At 42.0% G+C, this 26110-nt stretch overlaps 1 protein-coding gene across 2 annotated transcripts; it reads left to right on the forward strand.

Annotated features, from left to right (window-relative positions):
• The first annotated feature begins 541 nt into the window (after positions 1-541).
• Positions 542-18188, forward strand: HM13 (histocompatibility minor 13). 2 transcript variants are annotated; one of them, XM_083146604.1, is made up of 13 exons: positions 542-845; positions 2393-2491; positions 6430-6512; positions 6799-6887; positions 7747-7832; positions 9960-10085; positions 10160-10217; positions 10313-10396; positions 12750-12786; positions 13565-13667; positions 14797-14882; positions 15631-15795; positions 17871-18188. In XM_083146604.1, exons 1-12 carry the CDS (start codon positions 669-671, stop codon positions 15779-15781), a joined length of 1179 nt encoding a protein of 392 aa, XP_083002730.1. In that variant the 5' UTR covers positions 542-668; the 3' UTR covers positions 15782-15795; positions 17871-18188. The 2 variants fall into 2 exon arrangements, with proteins under 2 accessions (XP_083002730.1, XP_083002732.1); XM_083146606.1 differs by lacking the exon at positions 15631-15795 and having other exon boundaries at positions 548-845.
• Positions 18189-26110: the final 7922 nt, after the last annotated feature.

The raw sequence follows: 26110 nt of genomic DNA on the forward strand, positions 1-26110 counted from the left end.
AATGGTCAACATACACACTAAGCTGACAGCGACAGTAGGTCTGCATTAACATGGTCGACACGTAAAAGGTTGATGTGCGGTTTTCACATTTTAGTGTCTGTCGACACAAAAATGTGGACACCGTATAAGTCTATCGCATCCCCTCTCATGTCTCTTCATGCTTCAGGGGGGAGAAAAAAATAATGAACAATTTGTGTCGACCATGTTCTTGTTGAACTTTTTGTTGTGTCTCCCTTCTGTCAATGACAACCTAGTGTATGTAGACCATTCTTAGGTGCCCACCTACTCACTATCGACCATAAGTGGTCGACCTAGACACTGTCGACAGGCCGATGGGATACCAACCCTATCAGATGTCTAACAAATGACAAACACGTCCGTCTGTGTTGCCGTGTAATGGGACTACTGGTACCAGCCGGGTGCTGAAGGTGCGGGTCGGGCTATAGGATACCCGATGTAATACGGTGATGGTGCCTGTCAGGGTGCCGTTGCTAGGGCCAGGCCCCGCCCTCCGGGTACCGCAGTGCCGCCGCGTTGCTAGGGAAGTGCAGACCGCAGTCAGTCGCCCGACTCCTACGTCGTTTCCGGGAGCTTTGGTAACGTGTCCTTACCGGCGGAACTCAGCATCATAGGCATCTCGGATCCCGGAACAAAGCGACATCCCGGACATGGCGGAGCTGGAGCCCGCAGCTCTGCACAATGAGACTGATGTCGCCGGGAATGGCACGGCGAAGCTGCCCAACTCTTTGGAGGGGACGGCGCTGGCATACGGGAGCCTGCTGGGGATGGCTCTCCTGCCCATCTTCTTCGGGGCAATAAGGAGCGTCACCTGCGCCAAGGGCAAGGTGGGATCACAGCACATCCTCCATACCACCTTACAGTCTTAGCTCTGATGGTTATACACTGCACCGGCCCCTGACACTCACAGCTCTCCCAAGAGAACACACATGGCACTGTCAGCTAGCTGTGCTGCAGCTTTACAGATACATAATAACTACAGCTCTGATCCTTGCTATTCACACACACACACACACACACACACACACACACATATATAATCTCCCTGTACATCATCTATAGATCTCCTGTCATCACATTGGTTTGGTAGCTGCTACCTGCAGTATGACTGGGATTTTAGATGTAATTGTACTACGCTGCATCGGCTACCCCTAAAGGACCTATATTTGGTTTAAGTTCTCATTAAATTGTACTTGTGTGTGTTACTTACAGCTCCCACTGTAAACTTTATAACAGAATATATTGGGAGTACTATTCTATGACCACTAATAATTAACTATATATTGAGAGTGTGAAGTAAGCATATGGAACTGTTCATTGAATACTCCAGAAATTGAGGGTCACATTCCACACTATAGTAAATCCTATGTGATTTATCAAATCAGATTATCTGTGACATTAATTGAAGAAATAAAGAGGCACACAGCCTTTAGTTTAAAACGCACATTCTTTACTTTTAACATTTCGCTGATGTGACAATGTCGTTTTATACGAGTGTGCCAAAAACAGACTTCTTTACTATCTTCATATGATTCTCCAGTATGTTTTCCTGAGGCTGCCCTATCTGAGAATGATGACAATTCTATAATAATTTGCCAGGGGCTCTCTTGTGATATGACATAAATTCCTAGTGCATTATCTTTCTATCCATTGTCATAGTGAGTGCTGGCTCCTATTGTCTAGTATCCATGTTCACTTTATTGTTGAGTCGGCACTCTAATGTACATTCACCACTTTTTTTTCCAATAGGATACAGCAAACCCTATGGGGTATATTCAATGATCTTTGGCGAGCAGTACCAATATCTTGCTGTCCCAGCTCGCGGTCAGTATTCAACTGACCCACTGCACTTGCCGTTTCCACCTCGCTGGGTTTTTCCATGAGGTGGAAGCTGTGAGTGCGGCTGTCAAAATGGCGAGACTCACAGCTAAATGCAGCGGGCTCGTTGCATTAGCGTTGACCCTCCCCGTTTGGGGGAATCATCATGCCCTGGAACGTTGAATAGGGCGAGCGGTTGGTGCAGGGGTTAAACGGCAATCCTCGCCCAAAATAAGCCCCCCTCGCCGCAGACACCCCCTTGACGGCAGCATTGAATACATCTGAAGTGTAATGACAGACTCAATCAATTGTCTTGTATTTTAATACAAGGAAGAAAGCAAAACTAGAGAATGAAAGAGCATTCCAAAATAACTAATCCATGCAGCTATATGATCTTATGCATTTTGGTGTTTAGTAATATGCATATCTTAATGATAATTTGTATTTATTTAAGGTCACATGAATATATGTACAGAGTGTAGATGGTGTGTGCACAGTGCCATGTGATGGGTTTCCCAGAATTGCTGATTTAAATCTGTTGTCTCATTTTCTGCAGAATTCATCAGACATGCCTGAAACCATAACAAGCAGAGATGCCGCCCGCTTTCCAATTATCGCCAGCTGCACCCTCTTTGGGCTGTATATATTTTTTAAAGTGAGTGCAATACAGTGTGTATCCCTTTTTAGTATAGTTCTTACATCATGACTAAATTAACATGGTAATTTTTTTCTGTTACAATTGAGGAGGTATTTAATCTGGATTCTGACTGTCGGGCGCTCCCGACAGTCGGAATCATGGCTGTTCTCGCTGGCTTCCAACGTCAACTCGACAGTCGTATTCAATGTTACGATTTACGAATTTGCAAAGCAGGCGTGTGTTTTTGCATTTGCACAGATGTCTCTAGTTGTTCAAAAAAGAAAGGAGAGTTGCCTCAGAGGACAAGGGCGGAGCCGAATACAGGAGCTGTTGATCCAAGCAGCTGCTAGAACAGGATAGTCAGTCCTGTATTAAAACATACAACATAAAACAAAAAGCAATGCTAAATGTAACTATGAGTTCGAAAAAAATCAGTGATTGATTTTTAATGTTTAATAAAAACTTCTAAAAACAAAAACTGCTTTGACATATATGAACAAATACACATCATAGAAGCACTTGACTCTGCTCCCTAGGTGAATAAACAGTCTGTTCCTAGAATGCCCCTAATTAACCAGACAGAAGTTCCTTATAGCCACGGAAAATTAGAATTATTACCATCAAAGGAGTAGTGTGTCCATCTTGATGCAGGTCTTCAATGCTGGGTTCAAAGTTAGTGGTAGCAGAAATATATGCCACTATCCACAGGAGAAGAATAGTGCTGGTAGCCGTACCTCAGTGCATAGAGAGGAAGAAAGCCTTCAGGGCATGTGGTTAGATCCTGTGACCAACATCAATAGTGGGATCTGGATCCAGGGCTGGTTCAGACTGTAATGTTCAAAGTCCAGGAGCGGTAAAGTGCAATAAACACTATGTAGGTGGGGTACTGACGCGTTTCGCTGCATACCCATCATGCAGCTTTGTTTTTTAGACGTTTTTATTGAATATTTAAAAAATCATTGTGAAGCTAAGCCAATCACTGATTTCCCCCCCCCCCAACTCATAGGTAAATATAGCTCTGCTTTTTTGCTTTATGTTGTGTGTCTAGTTGTTCCCCCAGCACACTCATACAGCAAATGTCTGGCCTTGTGTTATTGCTAATCCATGTGCAAATGGACATAGTGGTTAGTCTGAAAATATCCGTGCAATGTCCATTTTATTAGCACTCTAGCACCTTCTCGCACATAAACTACAGCTTTGTAATTCTTCTCCTAAGATGGAGCTGGGTGTAGCCTCATGTATCTCTTCCACAAATGAAGAATGTGACAGGAATTCCGCATTGTCTCTGTGACATGTCACATTTGTGGTTGAAGGCTTTTATTTCAGTTGTCAAAATGCTTCCTATAAATGTGCTTTGCAAAAGGCATCCCTTCTGAGATGTGCGTCAGCCATGTAACACTATATCAGTCCCAGGAAGTAAGGATGTTCAATTCTAACTGAATTAAACCTCCCAGTTCGTTAAACCCAAGTGTGGTTATTAGACCATGATACTGGAGCATGTTGTTGGCATTGGTTTAAGTATGTTGCCTTCAGGGCATCTGATGGGGTTTACAGGTTAAACCATGAGATCTCTCTGAACTTAACTTCCCCTGGTGAAATACTACAGACCAGTCTTCACTTCTAAATGATACTTCTTTCTGCCTATGGTGACATGGTACCAGGAGAGAAAGCTTTCATTCCCCCATCTGGCATCATACAATAACAGTATAATTGTGCATATCTTTCAGTGTGTACCCACTATATCAGGGAACTTTTTTTTTACCTTTTTCCCCAAAATATATTTAGATACGCCACCGTTACCCTCTTGATTTGAACACACTGTAGACGTCGCAGGCAGTGTATGGGCACCTTTACCGTTCTTTCCAGAGACAGCTGCTGGGCAGGTCTTTGTCACAGGAGTCCTGAGCTAGTGAGCGTTTCTTGTCTGAAGGCTCATGGAGGGATGGAATGACTACCTCCAATAACAGCTCTTGGGCAGGTCTTTCTTTGCAAGTGGCCATGAAATCTCCAGCTGTGCTGGGGAGAGTGATTTGTCCAAAGGGTTCATGGAAGGCAGCTCTGTTTCTCACGTGAAATGCTCAAAAGGACACATTTAATAGTAACCTGTCGCCTGGCTTTAAGTTCAGGCAGCAAAACAATAGTAACTCCAGATTTGGCTAGGAATAGTAGCTGCTGCAACATTGATCTCCGTATCTTGAGAAGATCCACAGAATGGCAAGTTGCTAGTTTATTGGTTCTTTACACGTGCTTACGAAGCGCTAATCTAGACTAGAAAAAAAAAAAACGAGTTCCCCCAGCACACTGTAATGGACTAGTGAATGAGATTTACATCTTATATGAAAGTAGAAATTAAGACCTCTCAGTTACATACATTTGCAAACCTATGGTTAAGCCACCAGATATTTCAGTGTCCTTGATATGTGGTCCTAAAACATACATTTGTGCATTGCTAACTGATAATGGCACATAAATGTATATTTCAGGCATCCCCAACCACGGTCCTCAAGACACATAACAGTGCAGGTTTTGTAGATATCCAGGCTTGAGCACAGGTGATTATCTGAGGGATTCTGATTAAACCATCTGTGCTGAAGCATGGATATCACTAAAACCTGCACTGTTGGTGTGCCTTGAGGACCGTGGTTGGGAATGCCTGGTATATTTTCTACCTTAAGAGCTAACTCCCCTTTATGCTTCCCTAAAATCCTCCAAATGGCTGGGTGCCATCCTCAGTGTTCTTTCTAGTACCCGCCAGCTTTGAAAACCCATGCAGTTACTCTTCCCTGCCTGGGGTTTCGCTATCTGCTGTAGTGCTTCTAGCACAGTGTGGTCTGTATATCAGCACTGATATGCAAACCAGACCTGTGCTAGAGCACTACAGCAGACAACAACACCCCAGGCAGGGGAACAGGAACTGCATGGGTTTTCGAAGCTGGCGGGTACTAGAACACTGCATCCTATTAGACCCAATGCCGGCGTCCTTTTTCCTCTGATACCCGCAACTCTTGGGGATTATGAAGCACGTGAAGCATAATTCCCGATAAGCAGCTGTTGAACTCGCAGTACCATATGGGGTCAGATACTCCTTCCCAATCCCATGTGTGTTTTCCCGATTGCGGGTCCACTTTTATCCGATAAACAGGCCTCTAATTGGATACCTCAGTAATGACCATCGGTCATTAATCAACGATATCGGGTTAATTACAATAATAACTTTAAAAATGGAGTTTGTGGGACAGTCTTCAAATTGATATCCAGATGGCTGACCGACAATGGGAGGGTATTCAATATGTGCCGATATTTTTGCCGGTGGAAATTTCGGCACTTGCCTATTCAATTCTGTCACTTCCGATGGCATTGAAGGCTTTCAGATCTGGTGGGCGGCAGGCATCTTGCCAGCCTCTAGGGAGCCTGTCAGCAGCAGCTACTGTATCTGCTGACAGCCACTGGAGGGAGCCGGGGGAGAGTGCTGACAGCCGCTGGAGGGAGCCGGGGGAGAGTGCTGACAGCCGATGAATACCCACCAATGTCAAGGTAGATTGTCAATTGGTCAACACCAAAAGGTCGACATATGCAAAAGTCAACTTGGTAATGGGTGACATGAGTTGTTCTCAATCCTTTTTTTTTTTTTTTTTTTTTTTACATTTAATAGGTTTCCATACTTTGTACTTCTTTTAGAAAAGCTACCCATTTCCAACCATGGTGTCCCCTAGCACACTCTTCACCATAACACCCTGATCCTTTTTTCCTTTTTTTTTTTTTTTTTTTACAAATTACAGCTACAGTTGTAATTTATTTGGCTAGATCAGCCACTATTGGCATTCCTGTGTGGCAGAGGGGAGCACAGATCTGTTTTTCTGTTAATCCAAGCTGAATAACCAGATCAACCGAAGCGGTGTCTGATATTTCCAGGGCTTTTCTAATCTTCTGTCTAATCTCATTTCTTCCTTCTGCAGATCTTCTCCCAGGAGTATATAAATCTCCTGCTCTCTATGTATTTCTTCATCCTAGGAGTGCTAGCGCTGGCACACACCATAAGGTGAGCAATGATTTACTGATTCATAGGGGCATATGCCTCAAGGCATGAAGGAAGTACCAACCAATCAGCTCATAACTCATGTTACAGGCTGTGCTTGAAAAACAGCAGTTGATTGGTTGGGAGTTTTATCTTTGTTTAAACCTATCCTATAATTACTTGATTGTTCTATTGTTTCACTCCTCTTTGCAGCTTTCATTATTAATCCTGCCCCAGTTTGCTTCTCTACCCCAGGTTTCTAGTGAGTGTCTTTATTGATATCCTAATTTTGTCGCACTTCCTTCAACAGCCCGGCCATGAACAGACTGTTCCCAGAAAACTTTCCAAATAAACAGTATCAGCTGCTCTTTACTCAGGGTTCTGGGGACAGTAAGGAAGGTGAATATACGGCTTATACTGTCATGGTGGGAATCTTCAATATTTTCCATGTTAATTTTAATATATAGTGATTTATATTTATATACTTTTTATACAAAGAGTTAGCAAAATTATATTACTTTTACAAATTATTGTTATAATAGAAGCCTAATGCTGCTCCTCACCTCCTATAGTTCGCTGGCAGCCACTAGATGGCGCCTAATGTACCGTACACACAAACAGCCCGGGTCCTAGCAGCTTTGTAATTCAGCCTGGTGACTAGTATGTATTTAACTCTATACATATTTGGCCTACTTGTGGTCCAAAAGAAGAATTTCCTGCCAATGTTAATTCTCCAGCTGCAACTATTCAGGCCTTTATAGCAAATCCATTTAGCAGATGGACACTTCAGGCAGGCGTTGGCATTTAATGCCCATTTCCACTGCACAGGTCCCATCACAGTTAGGAAAGGGATCCGGCTACTCATACTAAGCACCAAACTAAAAGCAAGATCTTCTTTTCTATGGCGACCAATATGAACTATAAGGTTTTGGAGGGATCATTATCTTCACCAGGCCCGGCCAACCTGTGGCTTTCCAGCTGTTGTGAAACTACAAGTCCTTCCATGCTCTGCCACAGTTTTGCTATTAGGGAATGTGAAAACTCTGGCTGGGGATGCTGGGATGTGTAGTTTCACAACAGCTGGGGGGCCACAGATTGGTGAGGCCTGATATTCACTGTGGTGTGTGGTGCAGGTACCGCCATGCTGTAAAATATGTAATGGGAGGATATAGGACAGTTTAACTTGATAGCATGTATTGATATCCATGTTATGCATCTGATATAAATATATACCGTTATACTTTTCTCCTGGTGGTAGAGATTGTGAATTACGAATTTGATACTCGGGACTTGGGGTGTCTAATTCTCAGCGGAGTGGTCGGGGTCTGGTACGTCCTGAAGAAGGTGAGGTTTCCTTTAGAACATGTATGTACAAATGCTATCTTCTTTGTGCCTAAACACACACGTGCACACTCCTGTAGCATGACTATCCATAATACAGCCAAGGACACAAGTACATCGGTGTCACAACATAGTTGTCTGACACTGCGCTAATTGCAATTTTCTTTTTAGGCAGCTCCGAAGAGCAAAATATATGGACGCCAAATTAGTATTTAGATTTCCTGTCTCCCCAAGCAATCTTTGCATGTGGGTATAAGAAAGACAGGCAGGGTTTTCACATTACCGACCTGTGGGTAATACAGAAATTCACAAATGTTATAGCACAAGCTACTTGTAGCTCATTCCAGCTGGTCAAAAAAAATATTAATTTGGCACTGATCCATGGTTGCTAAGACAGCTCCATCTCCGAAGCTATTAATAAATCATGTTATTTATCTAAGTTCAGTGTCCATTTTAAGGAAGTAGAGTATTTTTGATGCATTTGCCTAACTGGTGTTTTCTGGATCTAGTCTAAATTTAAGGCAGTATTAAGAGAGCAGGCAGTGACAGGAACTAGGCTGATATAAAATCTGCTCCAATTTTACCGTTGCTCCAGTATCACCTGCTGCTCTGTGGTGGTTGGGAATAGTTTATGCAAATTGTCTCCATGTAAGGGCCAATTCTCATACATACAGTATATACAAAGGCAGATCCAGAACAAAATGACAGGGTGGGCGCTATCTCTGGGAAAGGAGTGGTGCGTTTTTGGCATATGCCTATGGAACAAGGGGCAAGGCTTCAAAGGGATTTCTGTATCAGTATGACAGAGGGGGGATGCCTTGGAGTGGCAAAGGGTGACAGTAGAGAGAGGGTAATGAGGACATAATGACACAGGAGAGAGGCAGTGAGTGCGGAGTCGGAGACGCTATGGGTGATGGGAAAGAAGTAAGTGACACCAGTTGAATGTGTGACCTTGGAGAGGCAGGGTGTTGCAGGAGAGAAAGTGTGAATGAACAGGGAGATAGTCACACAGAGGGCGAGGCAGTTGGGTGGTAGGGAGAGGTCATCGGAGATACAGTGGCAAGGGGTGACAATGAGCGGTAGATCAGAGAATAGGTGACAGGAGGAGTAAATGGGTGATGCCAGGGTGTGGCAGCTGCTGATGTAGAGCATAACGGGGAAAGTCAGTGGGTAACAGGAGAGAAAGAGGTAACGGGAACAGACAGTAGGAGAAGGAGTGACAGGAAACGGTGACAGGCAAAGGCATAGGTTAACAGGAAGGGGCAGATGGTGACAGGAAGATGGGGTTAATGGGGAGGCACATGGTGACGGGGAGGGTCAGTGGGTGATTCCAGGGAATGGGTGACAGGAGGAGGAAGTGGGTGATGCTATGGGGAGGCCAGGGGGTTTGTAGAGGAATCCCCTGGGTGTATATATATTTTTATTTCCTATTTTAAGCAAAGAAATTAATACAATTTTAATGACCTTTTTGTCAAAAAGTAATGATCATAAACAAGAATTGTATTAATATAAACCCTATTATGGTCACTAATTCAGTGTATTTTCGTGATTGATGTATACAGGAAATACTTTTGTCCTTAATTATGAGCCATAATATCATCCAATAATAGTTTAATAAAAGTATTTATTAATGAGTACAATATGCTTACAAAAGCTTCTTCACACTCAATAAATGTAACAATCACAAGTGTATGTAGTTAATTGATTTAATAACGTTACATTTAGCTTGGAGTGTTTATTTCTTCACACACAAATTCATGAATAACAACATATAATGTATAGTAAAACAAATCCATAAAACAGTGTTGTTAAAGTTTGACACAAATTAAAAAAAAAAGACAAAACAACATTTAAAGTTCACAAATAAAATATAATAGGTCATACATACTAAAAAAGAATCGATGAAAGAAAAACTCCTCCTAAAATACATAATAAAATGTTTCTTGATGTTTTGGATTAGCAACTGCATAGTTGTTGTTCTGATGACCTAAATCCTGTAGCTGTTTCCTTTTTTGTTCTCCGTGTAAAATTTTATCATTGCAGTGCATCATTTCAGCACATTTGTTAATGAACATTTTGTCCTTTCTGTATTTAGTGTATAATGCCATTTTTCTTGTGATCTCTTTCCAGCACTGGATTGCCAATAACCTGTTTGGTTTGGCATTTGCTCTAAATGGGGTGGAGCTCCTGCATCTTAACAATGTCAGTACAGGTTGCATCCTGTTGGGGGGGCTCTTCGTCTACGACGTCTTCTGGGTGAGTGGCCATGGGTGTATTAATACAAAAAGTAGGGTTTATGGTCAACTAGATCTAACCTTTAATTTTCTTAGGTTTTTGGAACCAATGTCATGGTGACCGTGGCAAAGTCTTTTGAGGCACCAATAAAATGTGAGTATCTTGCACTAATGTTCCCTGCTCATATCAGCACCTCCACCATTGTATATACTCTTTTTTTCTATTTTTCCTCTTGTATTTTTCCTTAGTGGTCTTCCCTCAGGACCTGTTAGAGAGGGGACTTGAAGCCAGCAACTTTGCCATGTTAGGACTCGGTGATATTGTCATACCAGGTGAGACCCCTAGATGGCACTAATCAGTGGAAGCATATACGTTATATATTTTTGCAGTCACCCTTTCCTTGCAGGGGATGTATAAATTGGGGTGAGCGGAGATCAATTTAAAGATTATAATGTATTCAATCCTTTACCGCTAACCTGCATATGTTGCTGTAACGAATCCTTTGGGTGAGCCCTGCCTCAGTCTGAGTAGTGGAGGGTCTGTTATAGCCGGCCATGTTAAGATTTCACTATCTAGTCATTTTTTATTTTGAAAGCGAACAGTTGCACCAGTGTTGCTGCAGTAAGTGCAATAATACAGAATAACAACAAAACATCAGTTTTGTGAGTGGCAGCCATAGGCAGTCTGCTCATTTTATATGGGCCCTCCTGCTGCACAACATGATTGTGCCCATGTGTAGGAATCACACATTTGAACCTTGCAGCTTGATCTAAACCTAACTCTGAATGAAGCCCATTGTAAGCTGAGCAGGTATTAAAGAGCCAAGGGATTTTGTTCCGAGTGTATTCATCACTTTCATAGTGGCAGCTATTTTGTAGGTTGAATCAGCCTTTGCCATGAATAGAGGAATACTGGGTAACTTTGCTGCCTCACATTACTGAGACCTCTCCAAATCCAACTATGGTGCTATCTGCATAAAGGGTATTACTTCCAGCTGCTCTAGCTTCCTCCCAAGTCAAGTAATGTGTCGGCATTATATAAATGAGTGATGAGATCATTTCTAGTGCCTTCCAAATGGCTATGCTAGCTGTGTGTAGTTACCTGGTACACTTAAAATCACAACTACGGGGGGGATTCTGGTTCATTAACCAAGCACATTTGGTTTGTGGGGCAGATGTAACATGTGCAGAGAGAGTTAGTGGGGTTTGTACTTCAAAGTGATATCTATATTGCAGTGTAAAAATAAAGCAAAATGCTATACAAATCAGGCACAAAAATGATTCTCTTAATGATCTCTCTAAGTACCGTAAAACAGTTTAATATTACTTTCTTTAGAGCGCTTATAACTAGTATAATTGTCAACTCCCAAAGGGACATGAAGTTGATCTACCAAAAAATAGAACCATTAAAGAGAGCGCAATTATAGCAGTTAAACTATCAAATTTCTTACAAAATTTATTATATATTATTTTTTAATTGTCGTTGGAAATTTTGGTACTTGTGTATTATCTGGGCGCCCGATTTTGTTAATTGCATGCCTTAACTTAAGTAGTGTTCATTCTAGCACCCGAGAGGAACTGCATGGGTTTTCAAATATAGCGGGTGCTAGAATGAACACTATTAAGGCATGCAATGCGAGGCGATCAACGCGATTTCCCGCGATAAAATCGCGTCAATCGCATGCAACCAAATCGCATGCGATGCGATTGGTGCGATTTTCCATAGGAATCAATGTTAAATGGTCCCTGAGACCATTAGGGTCAATGTGAAATGCGCCCCCCCCCCCATTGTTTGTATGACCCCTCATTGTTAACGCCACCCCACCATCAACGCCAACCGGAAGCGTGGTGAGCGCAGTGGCGGTACGCGTCCTCCGACCTTTTCATACCCCCACTATCCACGTCGGTGTGGAGTTGATTTTATATAGTGTGGCGAGCGCAGCGAGCCACCGAGCCCAAAGCGTGGCGAGCGGACGTGTAATACCAGTGAAGTAATGTGCTTCCCCTCGCTTCGGGCTCGGTGGCTCGCTGCGCTCGCCACACTGGGGGGCATTTCACATTGACATTGAACCTAATGGTCTCAGGGACCATTTGGGACCATTTAACATTGATTCCTATGGAAAAATCGCGTCCATTGCTTACGTTGCGATTGACGCGATTTTATCAGCCCGATGAAAAAATCGGGCGCCCAGATAATACACAAGTACCGAAATTTTTTAGTTTAACTAAATAAATCTTTAATTGTTCTAAAAATAAAGCAGCCAGTATTTACCCTGCACAAAAACAGATTAACTCCCCCAAATCTAAAGGTGCCCATAGACATTACAATAATTGGATGCGTATTGTACTAGATCGCATTGCATGCAATATGCGTGCGACATGATGCGACCCAAAGCTAGTTTTAAAAAGTATGTGCAGCACATACTTTTTGAACTGTGCGATGGGATGTGCGCGGGAGCACGCATCGCACTCACAAAACGCGCGCAGTGTATGGGCACCTTTACACTCTCTGCACATGTTACATCTTCCCCACCTGCAGTGTACATATTTTTGTCCATTAGCAAACCAAATGAATGTGAATCATGCCCTACAATACATCACAGAATATGTACATCACTGAACAGATAATGTTGCTTTAAAGAGATCTTAATTCTGCATTTATTACATGTTGCATATCATCTTTCAGGTATCTTCATTGCACTGTTACTCCGTTTTGATATCAGGTGAGTACAGAAATAACATGTGGTGGACGGACCGACACAGTAGTGCATGGGTCCTGACTCATACATGTTCGCTAGGCTGCATATACTTTCAGCCTAGCGAACAGGTAAGCACGGAACAACCACCGCTGCCCACATCCCCTTGCTAGCATGCGGGGTGATGTGTACGAGAACACATCCCCCTCACATGCGGCTGAAGGTGAAGGTGAAGGAGATCAGACTATGGACGCTGACCATGGAATGATTTTTCTCCCTTCGGAAGTCAGTCTGAGCTGACTTTTATTACCGACGGAGATGACGAATTTGGGGTGGGCACTGACATGCAGTGATGTCCGCTGCCCACCCCGATCAGGCATCGTTCCACTGAGTTCCCAGGGAAGCGAACGGCTTGGCGAGTGTGCAACTCCTCCCTCGGTTTGTGCATATTTGCACACGCACAAACCCCCCCCCACCATTAGACAATGGGTGAATTCGGACCAGAACAAATGGTCAGAATCGGCCCTATTATCTGTGTAAATGAGGATAAGGAATGCAGATGGCTAAATTGCTGTCCATTAAGTTGCTATGATTCCATATGCTTGGTAAGGGACAAACAAGGGGTGAGAGTTTAGTAAGGTTTGAGAAGAGCAGGATTAACTCTTGAAGCTTTGATGGTGTCAGTAAATTGTACGCAAGGGTCCTAGTGAACAGTATATATAGAAGTATTTACAAGCCTATGGAAGCAATAAAAGGATGCAGGGGTTTGCTCATTAAATATATGTAACATTCTCTTCCTTTCCAGCCTGAAGAAGAATTCCCGCACATATTTCTACACTAGCTTTTTGGCGTACATCTTTGGTTTGGCTCTGACCATCTTTGTGATGCACACCTTCAAGCATGCTCAGGTGAGTCAATACATTAATATCTTATCCAGACACGCTCTGTGCTGAAATGGTTAAACTGGCACAAGGTATGGGGTATCAAACGGGGTGAAGATTTCCCTTCTGCGCTGGTGCTTCCTGTGCCAAGCAGTATAACGGTATTTTGGAACTTTATACAAGCAAGTCCGGTTTACATAGTTTAAGCTGGGTCCAGACTCAACTGTGATAGCCATCGTCCGATCACCTGATTATACACTTTCCAATCTGCTGCTCAATGGGCAAGATGGACTAATCCTTGGAAAGTGATAAACCACCAACCAATCAGCTCCTACCTTTTTTTCTTTTTCAGCCCAGCCTGTAACATGACAGGAGCAGCTGGCAGCTATTTTATCACTCTCCATTTTATCACTTGTCAAGCTTAATACATCTGGCCCAATATGTAATCCTAACATTACAGCTGGGTGGGGCATTTGAATTTAACCGCTCAGCTTTGTTGAAATTCCCTGCAGCCAGTGTACATGCGGTTTAATTATGTTTGGCAGACATATTTCGGTGTACACATCCACCGCCCCGCTACTATGTGTGTGTGTGTGTGTGTGTGTGTGTGTGTGTGTGTGTGTGTGTGTGTGTGTGTCCGTCTATGTATATTTATAGTAAATCTCCAGATGTATATCTGCTAAATACCATATGACCCAAAGCAGGCAAACCTAGCCTGTAATGTGTCAGAAGCTGATTGGTTGGTTAATACTTTCTCTTGCTCCAAGCTTTGATAAATATCCCCCTATAAGTGCTATCATGCTTACATTTGCCATTATACAACAGCTAGAGAGCCACAATTTTCCTAACTTTAAGATCAACAGTTTATGTAGTATTTAGGGGTCTATGTATTATATCTTGAAGAGAGATGAAGTTCCAGCCAACCAGCTTCTATCATACAGTATTTCAAACACAACTTGTAACATGACAGGAGATGCTTGGCTGGTACTTTATCTCTGTCTACTTTTATGTACATAAATCCCTTAGTACATAGACTGTAAGCAGTCTCTTGCACAGTTGCACAATGATATTTCATTGGTTGTTCAAGGTTACAATATGTTGTTGAATGTCTGCCAATATTTCTGCTTACCCAAGTGTGTTGTCTATTGCTGCACAGCCGGCGCTTCTTTACCTAGTACCAGCCTGCATCGGGTTTCCTCTGCTTGTGGCGCTGATAAAAGGAGAGATCACAGAGATGTTCAGGTGAGTAAGCACTGCAGGGAAGGCTGCATTTCGGGAGGGGGTGTAGAGTAGAGTTGTAGGGGCAGTCTTGGAAATTTTCTTCACATGTTTCTACCTCCTTTTTTTTCTCTTTCTCCTTTCTTTTTCTCTACCCATGCCTTTCCCTGCTCTACATTTATCTTTTGCCATTTGTTTGTATTGACTCACCTCCCTTCCATCGCTCATTTATGTTCCTATCACCATTATCATATTCTTCATATTTTGTATTGCTCTTGTCCCCCCGAATACTGATGCTGCTATCGTTCCTGTCCATGACACATTGTACCCCATTTGAAATTCTTTACCCTTTTATTTTCTATTGACTGCTGTATATTCCCTGTCCATTATCTGTTCTCTTATATCTGTAACCCCTTGTTACCTGTACCCTCTTTTTCTATGGCCATGGCTTTCCCTTTCTTACACGTGTGTCCGTATTTTTGCTCGACATGTATCATTCATGTTTGTGTGGTCACCTTTTGTCCCCCTACCTATACATGTTTTGTATGCACGACCATGTCTCTTCTCTTCTCTGTGGCCACATATCATTTCCCTCCTATGTACTCTTCTGTGTTTGGCCATATCTCTGTGTACTCGTGTGTATTTGTCTCTTTCCATTAACCTGTTTTGTGTGTGTGATTGTATCCCAATTCCCATCACCCTCGCACCTAACCCTGTTCTCTTCCTGTTCACTGCTCTTGCTGTATCCATCCTATCCTCAACTCTCCAACAGCTATGAGTCCTCTGCGGAAATCCTACCTCACACTCCACGCCTCTCTCACTTTCCGGTGGTCTCTGGATCTCCTGCCAGCCTGGCTGAATCCATGCAACAAAAACCATGTTCCCCTCGCCGCAGGCGTCAGCTCAACCCCAGCTCCATGTGAAGGGTCCCATTCATGTATGCATATGGACAAGTGCATCTCACCTCCAGCCACAAGCCCCTCCCCAACCTCACCTGCCATCCAATAGACTCTTACTCTTCTTAATCCTCTTACTCCTTATATCCAGTGGACGCTAATGCCATGGAACAGATGTTATGACTAATTTTGTATGATAGGGGACACATAGAATGGACTCCACAATGCCATGTAGTGGATGAGGGATATTTGAGCCTCTTCCCTAAGTTGTACACTCCTTATCAAGTTCACAGCTCCTAACTTCTGCAAAATAATGGGCAAGTGCTGCTGGAATAAATTGTGCTAGCTTTCAGGTGAACATAAGATGCTCGGCAACGTTCCCTACATTCTAAGTGTAACTACAGCTTATGCTCAAATGGTGCTGGTGGGGAAGAATCGACACTAACTGGTGCAGAATTATTTTTACCTGTAAATGAAACATTGCTTACTGACAGAGGAGGCATTCCATTTGTGTTATGAACCAATGTTCGTTAGAATGGCTAATACAATAATTTAAAATTATAAGGCTAAATACAGTAACACTACGGGTTGAAAGCAAATCCCTTGGAACATGTCATTTACAATTACTGCGGTAGCTTGTGAAGTTACTGAATATAAAACAATGAATGGTGAAATCAGAAAAATATAAAACCTTATTTCAGATTATGGTGCTATTTTTTGCGCAAAGATTTTTTTTTTTTTTTTTTACATTTTATGAGTTATTGATTTTACCCTGGTTTGTAGACTTTTTATCTTTTTTTTTTTTTTTTTTTCCTTTACAAACCTGCTAGGAATTACACTTGGGAGTCTATTCTAGTTCCCTGCAATATTTTATCGGGTGTAAGTGCAACGCAACGTACTGCCGACACGCAGATTTTTGATTGCTTGCTCATAGTGTGGACAAAAACCTGCAACCTTGTTTCTAAAAGGGCCCACGAAGGGCGTGAGTTCGGGTACAGTTGATGGTTGTGTTTTTTGGGGTATTTTTTTTACGCCACAGGATGGCACCTCACACCCATAGTGGGGAATTGGAGCGACCCATAAGCCTAAAATAGATGATTGCACATTATATTAGCATTTCAAAATAAATAACAATCATCTAAACCCTTGGTTGGTGGTATTGAGCGTAGACTGTAGAGCTGAACTCACTCCATTAAATATAGACAGTTGTTGGATTATAGTTCTTGGTGATGTGTGAAAAGTCAGTTGTCACTCCGGCACATGATGGACATTGAGGTGTGCAGAAAAATGCTGAGTTCTTGGGAATGTTTGCAGCTTGCTGGAGCTTTATTGGATTCGCAACCTTTTACCAACTGATAGGAAGAGGAACAGCTTTGTCTTTGAACGTCGTAATTTCCGGGACCACATGTTTCTTCCTGTACGAAGTCTGCTATAAATTGATAGTGAGGTCTGATTGGGCAGAAATCCGTTCTAATACAGTATATGTCTAATGTTTCACAAACATTCATGCATATCTCTGCTTCCGTAGGGCCTAAATATAGTTGTTGTGATGAGCGGATTTTGGCTTAGCTGCATTCAGCAGTGGAAATGTATTGGTTCTTTAGGGTGGGGAAAGTCCCATTAAGATCACTTTGTTAACATTCAGCTGAGTTCTACTTCAGATATTAATTTAAATATAGATGTTATAAGTGGTGTTTATCAACCATAAGGCATCAGCAGAATCATGCAGACATTTTATTATATTTTATCAGTTAGGGATATATAAATTGAAGTATGGATCATCCGCTTTCCACTATCTGTTTACATGTACATTAGCGAATGTAAAAAAGATGTTTTATGTATTGGGACGTTTTAGTGTCCCCTGTGTAGTGATTGTAATCTATGAGTTGGGGACCAGTGGGGCAGATGTATTAAGCTTTAACGAGATAAATGCAAGGGTGATAAAGAGAGGGATAAATGTCCAATCAGCTGGACATTTATCTCTTGTGAAGGCTTAATACATCTGCCCCTCTGTCTGCTACATGTTGCCCTGGGATGGTTTGGTGGGGTTTAGGTGGCAATGAGCTGGGCAGGATGGTTTTCTAGGTACATTATTATTTGCCACCCTTTCTTCCAGATACGAAGAGCAGCCGAGGAACGCATCCAAAGACCAAAAGGATGAGACAGACAAAAAAGAGGACTGAGTCCCATCCCTGAATATTTCCATGAATGGGGGAGGGCTAACAATCTGTGGGAGATGCCGAGTACTGCCCTCTCATTACTGCTCCCCCCCCCCCCCCCTCCAACTCTGCAATCTGTGTGTGTGAACAGCTTCTGCTCCCTCTCCATCATCCGTTGTGAGCGCGCATATGTGCCTGTCAAGTGTCGCTGGGCCGGTATTTTTATATTCTGTATGGTGGATTTGCTTTCTATGGTATTAAATCATCAATGAAGATGACGTTTGTGATCCAATTCTTCAGAGGAAGACAAGCTTCAAAGATTGATGTTGTACTGTGTGTATAGATGTATACTGTCTGACCAGCGGTGTGTGCAAACAGCCAAGGCTGTACCTCCCTTGTTTTATGTACAAAGACTACAACTGTTCTGTCAGTTTTACACTCTGTAAACAGATCCTTCCAATGACCGGTCAGTGTGTCACAGAGTGCAACTTGTGCTGTCTGTGTGCCTGGTTAGTCCCACGGCGGGCCGACACACTATATAGTTGTGCTGTCATTCTCACTGGTTATACTGCAACACCAACTGAGGTGTGAATCTGAGCAAACAAATTGCAGATAACTATCTTACACTTAAGTGTAAATTTACTTAGATGGGAGTTCTATTGAAGATGGGATGTTGCCCATAGCAACCAATCAGATTCTGCTTATTTATTTACCACCTTCTAGAAGATAATAGATCAAATCTGATTGGTTGCTATGGGCAACATCCCATCTTCAGTAGAACTCCCACCTAAATATAAGTAAATTGACCCCTTAGTGATGGCAGAGAATATATTATCTATATCAGGCATGGGGAACCTTTTGGTCCTCCAGCAGTTGTTAAACTACACATCCCAGCGTGCCCTGCAACAGTTTTAGTATGGCCAAATAGCAAAACTGTAGCAGGGCCTGCTGGGATGTGCAGTTCAACAACAGCTGGTGGGCCACAGCTGGAGAAACTGCAGTCGGCTTTCTCACACTATGGTCCTGATTTTATTTAGCAGCATTTTTTTTTCTTTTTCCCCCATCCGCTCTAAAAACGGCAAAAGCAGAACATAATACAACTGCTATTTACAAAGTTGTTGGGATAATTGTTGAAAATGGTTTCATTTACAAAAACAAAACAAAAAAAAAAGAAAAAAAAAATGTTGCTCCATAAACCAGGCTCTGTATGCACTCATATAATCACTGGTGCCGAGTGCATCTATTTGGTCTGCTTCATGGTTCAGAAACCTCTCTCTGGTATGCTGAGTATAATACATTCCCATCTCTGTGGGCCAGCTGTATCAAGTTTTAGAAAGCGATAAACTAGAGAGTGATAAACAGAACTTAGTGCACTCTGGAGAAAGAAAACTATCTCATATGAACAGTACAGAGACTGAATCTTTCCTTTCTGTCACTGAGTTTACTGTGTGGACATAAGGTTATGGATTGAACGACCAATCAAAATAAATAACTTGGGTTTTTATGTCTGTTGCACATATCCTAAGATACAAGCAACCTAAAGTAGATTGCAGGCAGTAGATGTATCCGAGGCAAAGATATACCAGTTGTTCTTATCTGCAAGACGATGTTCCTATGGACTGGTGCGGAAAGTAGGCCAGGAATCAGAAGTGATAAAGGAACTTGGGCTACACTGCGTGTAACTGTAAGGTTGTAAATACAGCAGGTAAATCTAGAGGATCATGTCTTCTAGTGATTGACAGGGAGTGTTTGGGGGGAGTGTTTGGGAGGTGGGTCGGTAACTGAGTGGGGACAAAGATATGCTTTCATGGCCTGTCTGTGATCCTGTCAGCAGTAATAATGGCTCTGTGGTCTTGCTTCCTGCGGCCATGCTGCAAGATCATAGATACTAAGAAGCCCGATAATCAGCTGATCTGTAAATGGCACTCAACCTTTGTGGGAAACAGCTGGTACTAGCTAAGCTGCGGATGGAAATCTCAGTGCAAATCCAGGCAGCAGGATGTATTGCACAAGTGCTGTGTACAGATTGGCAGCTGAATCAGGCCCACAGTCTACTGAAGACCTTTCTTTGTAATCCAGTTTTAATAAAATAAAAACAATTTGCTAACACTGATAGTCATTGAGTGAGTGGCATTTAGCCTAACTGGTCACTTGAGCACACAGACATTCAGTGCTATGAATTTTTCGGATGAGTGAACTTGCACCAGGCTTACATACTTGCAAAATAACATAACATATAGCAACTTGCATGCGCTTCCTTACACATGAATGTCCCTTTAATGCACTCCAGCTGCAAGGGGCCAACAAGTCAGGAGTTGTATTTCTCTGAATACATTTCACATTTGGCAGCGCAAAGCCATGGAGAATGATAATGTACCAACCAATCAGCTACTGTCTGTCATTTTTCAAACACAGCTGGTAGGTGATTGGTGCTTTATCTGTCTCCAAGGCTTATTACATCTCCCCAGTGGAGTTTTGTCCAACTTAAAATGAGACCCTGGCCCTTATTCAGATCTGATTTCAGTACAAAATTTGTTCTCAAAATGGGCAAAACCACGTGCACTGCAGGTGGGGCAGATGTAACATGTATAGAGTTAGATTTGCATGAGTTATTTTGTTTCTGTGCAGGGTAAATACTGGCTGCATTTTACACTGTGTTTTAGATTTCAGTTTCAACACACCCCACCCAAATCTAACTCTCTCTGCACATGTGACATCTGTCCCACCTGCAGCACACATGGTTTTGCCCATTTTAAGAGAAAATTTGTACTGCGATCAGATCTGAATAAGGGCCCCTGTGTGTGCACAGCCATAGTCTAGTTCAGATGTGTACAACTCTCTGATCAGGCGGAGTAGGTGCACTTGTTTAGCCAATCATAAATATACAATATTTATTTTGTTTATACAGGTTTTTAGAATGAGATGAGGGAGTTAAAAGGGTGCATTCCTTGTCCTGCAAAGGATGCATGACCATGTTAAATTTGCCTTAAAACTTGAATTTTGTGCAAAGCTGGACGCCTTCAGATGTGTATAATACTTTTCGCATCTTTGCTCTTGCAAAGCAGCATATTTGTAGAATCGCCTAAACAATTTCCTGAAATAAGTGCCACATATAATAGACTGCCCTAACGCCCTACTCATGAGAACATTCTACCTTAAAAGATGTTAAGGGCGAAATCAATTAGCAGTGGTAAATTACCATGTATTAATTGACCAGGGCTATCAAATTAGCCTGAAAGGCAGGAGTTAAGGTTTCTTCCCACAAGCCTCAGCAGGCTAAAAAAAAAAATAAAAAAACACCTTACCAGCGTAACAGATGCCTCAAACTTGTTAACACAAATGTGCATTTTCCACTGATTGTATGTGAGGAATTGAATAGCTCCAAGTGTTACAGCACCACCCTTTTTCAACCACGTACATTTTTCATGTACAATTGAATCCCCAGCTCCCCTTAAATCAGGGGTAGCCAACTCCAGTCCTCGCGAGCTACCAACAGTTCCTGTTTTCCAGCTCACCTCACAGGAACACAGGTGCACTCATTACTGACTGACACATTTTAAATGATCCACAGGTGGAGATAATTACTTTACTTGTGATTCTGAGAGGAGAACTGGAAAACATTTACTGTTCTCGAGGACTGGAGTTGGCTACCCCTGCCTTAAATCATGCTGTATTTTAGGAAAAATTGTGACAAAATGGTAAAAGTGCTTTTCATATTGTTTCAACTTCTCTGTAGACCTAGATGTTCTTCTGGTTCTCTTCACTACCTTTTGAAAAGATAATTTTTGTGATTGGTCATTATTTTGATTATTTCTAATATCTGAATAAAACCAGTAATACAGTACTAAACAAAATGCCCATAACTAAACCTATGTTTGCTGCAGATTTATGCTTTATACATTGTCTCATTGCTCCTTTTTTTATTTCTATTTTGTGGTGTAATAGTGTGTACACATGGTACAATTTGCCTTCCAATGTTGACGATATAGTCAACATCGGATCGGCATCGGATGCAGATCGCAAGGGTTTTAACCCTTGCGATCCCGATGCGCGTTCACGTATCGCAAGCCAGAAAGTCTTGGCTGCCTTGACTATATAGTGCAGATCTGCACTATATAGTCAAGATTGTATGCAAATCGTATGTGCCTTGCGATCTGATCATATCGGGAATCGCATCTCAAGGCACATCTCACCGAGTGTACACACCATAAGGGTTTTTTTTGTGGGTGGAGGCCTGTTTTACATTACAGTGTCGGTTTTAATACTTTGTTCTTTTTGTAGTGTTTAGATATACTGAAAAATACTATTACTATTGCTATTTTTTATTTTTTTATTTAATAAATATTTTAAAGATGTTTTATCTTTAACATAATTTCCGACTGTGTATCTTACCATTGCAGGGTGCATTTTGTGCCAGGTTACTTCCTGTACACCTGGTGACTGAAAGCGACCCCATCAACATGATTTGCATGTGCTTTCTGTAGCATGAACTACTATATTTTAAGTAACTATTTTACCATTAATACACTATCTACAGTGTCTTTTTATTTGTTTAATTGTTTTGGATTATTAAATTGTATGTGGTTACTTAGTTCCCTCAAAAACAACATCTAGTAACTACAACAACCGCTCCCACAAGATTCACAAACTCAATTAATGGCAACTAACAAACTCCTCAGCAGAAGTTTATCTGGGAAAAACATAATTCCAACTTCATTAAAATTCACTATAACACTACACTTAAGGGTTTTCAAGTTCGGTTTTGGATGGACCTAGGCCATTATTGCAGTCTCTTGGACAGGCATTCTAACCCCAGACTTCAAAGTACACTAGCAGTTCAGGATATAGTGAGCTTGTGCATAGATGACAAAGTTAGTACCTCAGTTATTTAAATGTAACCATCTTTTCTGATGACTAGATCTGACTAAAACCTGCACTGTTCGTGTGACTGAAGGACCAAGGTTGGGAACGCCTGCTCTAGGGAATGGCTGTACTTGGGAGTGCTCTATGCTGTGAACCTGTACCCTGAACACCTCAGTGTTTAGCTGTCTTCATTACTGTATAATGTTGGCATCCTGTACCTGGTGTGCAAACCTTTTAGCAGATTCATAACCAACTCACAGAGCGTTTGTGAGGTCATCTGAACTTCTCTATTCATCCACATCTGCTCAGCTGACACTGCTGGGTTTCTGTTCCTTGTTCTGTGTGGTGAGAGCAGCTTCCCCCGATAGTTCTACAGACTGCCATTCTGCCGGGCTTGTACCTGTATCTTTGCATTGAGCACATGGCCTGCTTGGCAACATATGCAGAAGTACAATCCTTTTCTACCAGACAATTTAGATGACTATTACCCCAGTGTGTTTATTAGGCTTCAAGCACAGTCAAAGAAAAAAAGGCAAAGTTTTGGGCATTCTGAAGCTCTGATAAAGGACAGAGATATGCCTGAAATTTTGTTGATATACTTGGTTATGCTTTAAGCTTTGGTGATTCCTACAAATGATGGAATGCCATTATATAAAATTGGAGGTCACTTTTGGATAATTTGAGATTCTTCCTGGTTTTCCCTTTACAAGAGCCTTTGTATAAGGGCATGACTGCACCCATATAATATTGTACTATTCTCTAGAACTCTGATACCCTTAGGATAAAACTAGACAGAGCACATTCCTGCTCTTGTGTACCTGCTCTAGAACTAATCTTGTGCCCATGAAGGATTCATGTTCTTATACGCCAGAAAAACTGCCTTGGTCTAGATTCCCATCTTTCATTCCCGGCCGCTAACCTAAAAGCTGGTGAGCGACACTGTGAATAGCGGCAGCATACAGAACTTTTAATTTTCCTGTAGGCCTTTTAAGCCTTTTGTGGTGAGTGATCAAGTTAGCACAGATCGCTTAGCACACCCTATACACACACACACACACACACACACACACACACACACACACACACACACACTGATGTGTGAGGAGCAATCTTTGCTAACCAATGCTTTCTTTAGCACATGCAGGTGATCTATCTAGATTTTGACTGCATGTGTTAAAAATCTGAACTGGTGATGTGTGGGGCACGGCAGGGGTGGCCAAACCTACCCTCAAGATCTACCAACAGTTCATGTATTTCAGGCAACCTGTGGATCTATAGTAGGAATTAATGCAGCAGATTTGAAAATGTGACAGTTAGTAATGACTACAGCTGTGCACCAGTTAGGCGATGCGGAAACTTGGATCGTTCATAGATCTCGAGGACCGGTTTGGAAACCACTGCTATAGGGCATACACAAGGGGCGATGTGTGCTTTATTGCTTACCAAACTAGATGTTTAGAAAATAGGGGGCATACAAATGGTGATTTTCTCTTAACTCAAACAGCTGTTTCCTCTCTCCCTGTCTCATTCTTATGTAGGGTACCCACCAGAACGATTTGGCCTCAAAACACCCGTTTTAGATATAATCTCGACCGATTGTATGTAAATTGGGCATGTATTAGGCCATTTCGAAACCTATTCAGGTAGGATCTGTAAATGTCCATTCAGTTGGATACAGGTTGTGAACGGATCGGATTCAGATTGTATGCAGATTGTATCACTATCCCAGTGGATATATTTTATTTATTTATTTATTTAGATTAGATACGTCTTTATTGTCATCACCCCAATTAGGGCGACAAAATTCAGTTTAGCATCCAACCAAATACATACATATAATAAAATACAAAATGATCCACATACAATTTACAATAAAACTTAAGTCCCCATTACCTTCCCCCCATGACCCAAACTAGCATTTAATTCTAAAATGGCCCTAGGAAAAAAACTATTCCTCATCCTACTGGTCCTATTCCTTAGGCAACTGAACCATCTACCTGAAGACAATAATACAAACAGCCCATTAGCCGGGTGGGTTTCATCTTTTAAGATATTACGCAGACAACACTTCCGCTGAATATCATCGGCAGAAGGGAGAGTAGTACCCATTATCCGTTGGGCCAGTTTAATTACCCTCTGGATTGACTTCCGTTCTGCAACGGTACAATTCCCATACCAGACGGAGATACAACTGGTCAGAATGCTTTCCACTGCACAACGATAGAAATTTACCAAAATTTGCAGTGGCAATTGTTGTTTTTTCAGCATTCTGCGGAAAAAAAGGCGTTGATGGCCCTTTTTACCAAACATTTTATGTTAGTTGACCATGTTAAATCCTCAGAGATATAAGTGCCCAAGAATTTAAAACTAGAAACTTGGTCAACATTTGTCCCATTGATCTGTACCGGCATAACCGGGTTAGATTTTTTTCTACGAAAATCTACCATGATCTCTTTTGTTTGACTTGCGTTGAGAAAGATATTATTGGCACTACACCACTCAGCCAAATGCTGAATCTCCTCTCTGTATGCTTCTTATATAGCATTTTTTTATATAGCGCAGTAGATTCCGTTGCGCTTTACAATAGTAGACAGTAATAAAACAAACTGGGTAACAACAGGCAGACTTGGAGGTAAGAGGGCCCTGCTGCAAGCTTACAATCTATAGGGACATAGGAGGAAAACACAAGGACAGGCACCGGTAATAGCATAGCTTGTAGGTCCATAAGGGAAGCTATATAATACATAAGTGCCTCAGAGGGTTATGCGTGTAGAACTTAAATATCATAGGATTGCCTGAAGAGGTGAGTTTTCAGGGAACACTTGAAAGTTTTTAGGCTAGTGGAGAGTCTTATTGTGCGTGGAAGGGCGTTCCATAAGCCCTGTAGACACGCTTAGATTTTTCCCTGTTTTCGATTCGATTTTGCTTATAGAAAGAAAATCAAATCCACATTGAATGGTTTTTAGGACACTTTTGATCTGCATTCGATTTGATGCGCGCTCCCGTTTTCTCAAAATCGAATAGAAAAATCTACTGTGCAGCCAAGGAAATCTCGAATTCGATCCAGTAAATCAAATGAGTACATTGTGCCTACATTGATGATCTAATGATCTAATGCCAGATCTAATAGAAAATCGAATCTAACATCAAATCTAAGCGTGTATACAGGGCTATAGGATGGAAGCAGCCCGATGAAAGTTCTGTAATAGTGAATTGGAGCTAGTGATCCCTGCAGAAGAGAGACACAGATCTTCCTCAGAGCGGAGTTGTCGAGATGGGAGATATTTTGTGATAAGTAAAGAGATATATGCTGGTGCAGTATTATTAATAGCTT

Source organism: Crinia signifera, chromosome 6, assembly GCF_055691185.1.
Source record: "Crinia signifera chromosome 6, ASM5569118v1, whole genome shotgun sequence".
Taxonomy (NCBI): domain Eukaryota; kingdom Metazoa; phylum Chordata; class Amphibia; order Anura; family Myobatrachidae; genus Crinia; species Crinia signifera.

What these genes read in the sequence shown, in the direction of transcription:
- HM13 (XM_083146604.1), top strand. Translation starts at nt 669, where the DNA reads ATGGCGGAGCTGGAGCCCGCAGCTCTGCACAATGAGACTGATGTCGCC. An exon ending in TCACCTGCGCCAAGGGCAAG is followed by an intron (nt 846 to 2,392) that starts GTGGGATCACAG and finishes CATTTTCTGCAG; the next exon opens with AATTCATCAGACATGCCTGA. An exon ending in CGGTGATATTGTCATACCAG is followed by an intron (nt 10,397 to 12,749) that starts GTGAGACCCCTA and finishes ATCATCTTTCAG; the next exon opens with GTATCTTCATTGCACTGTTA.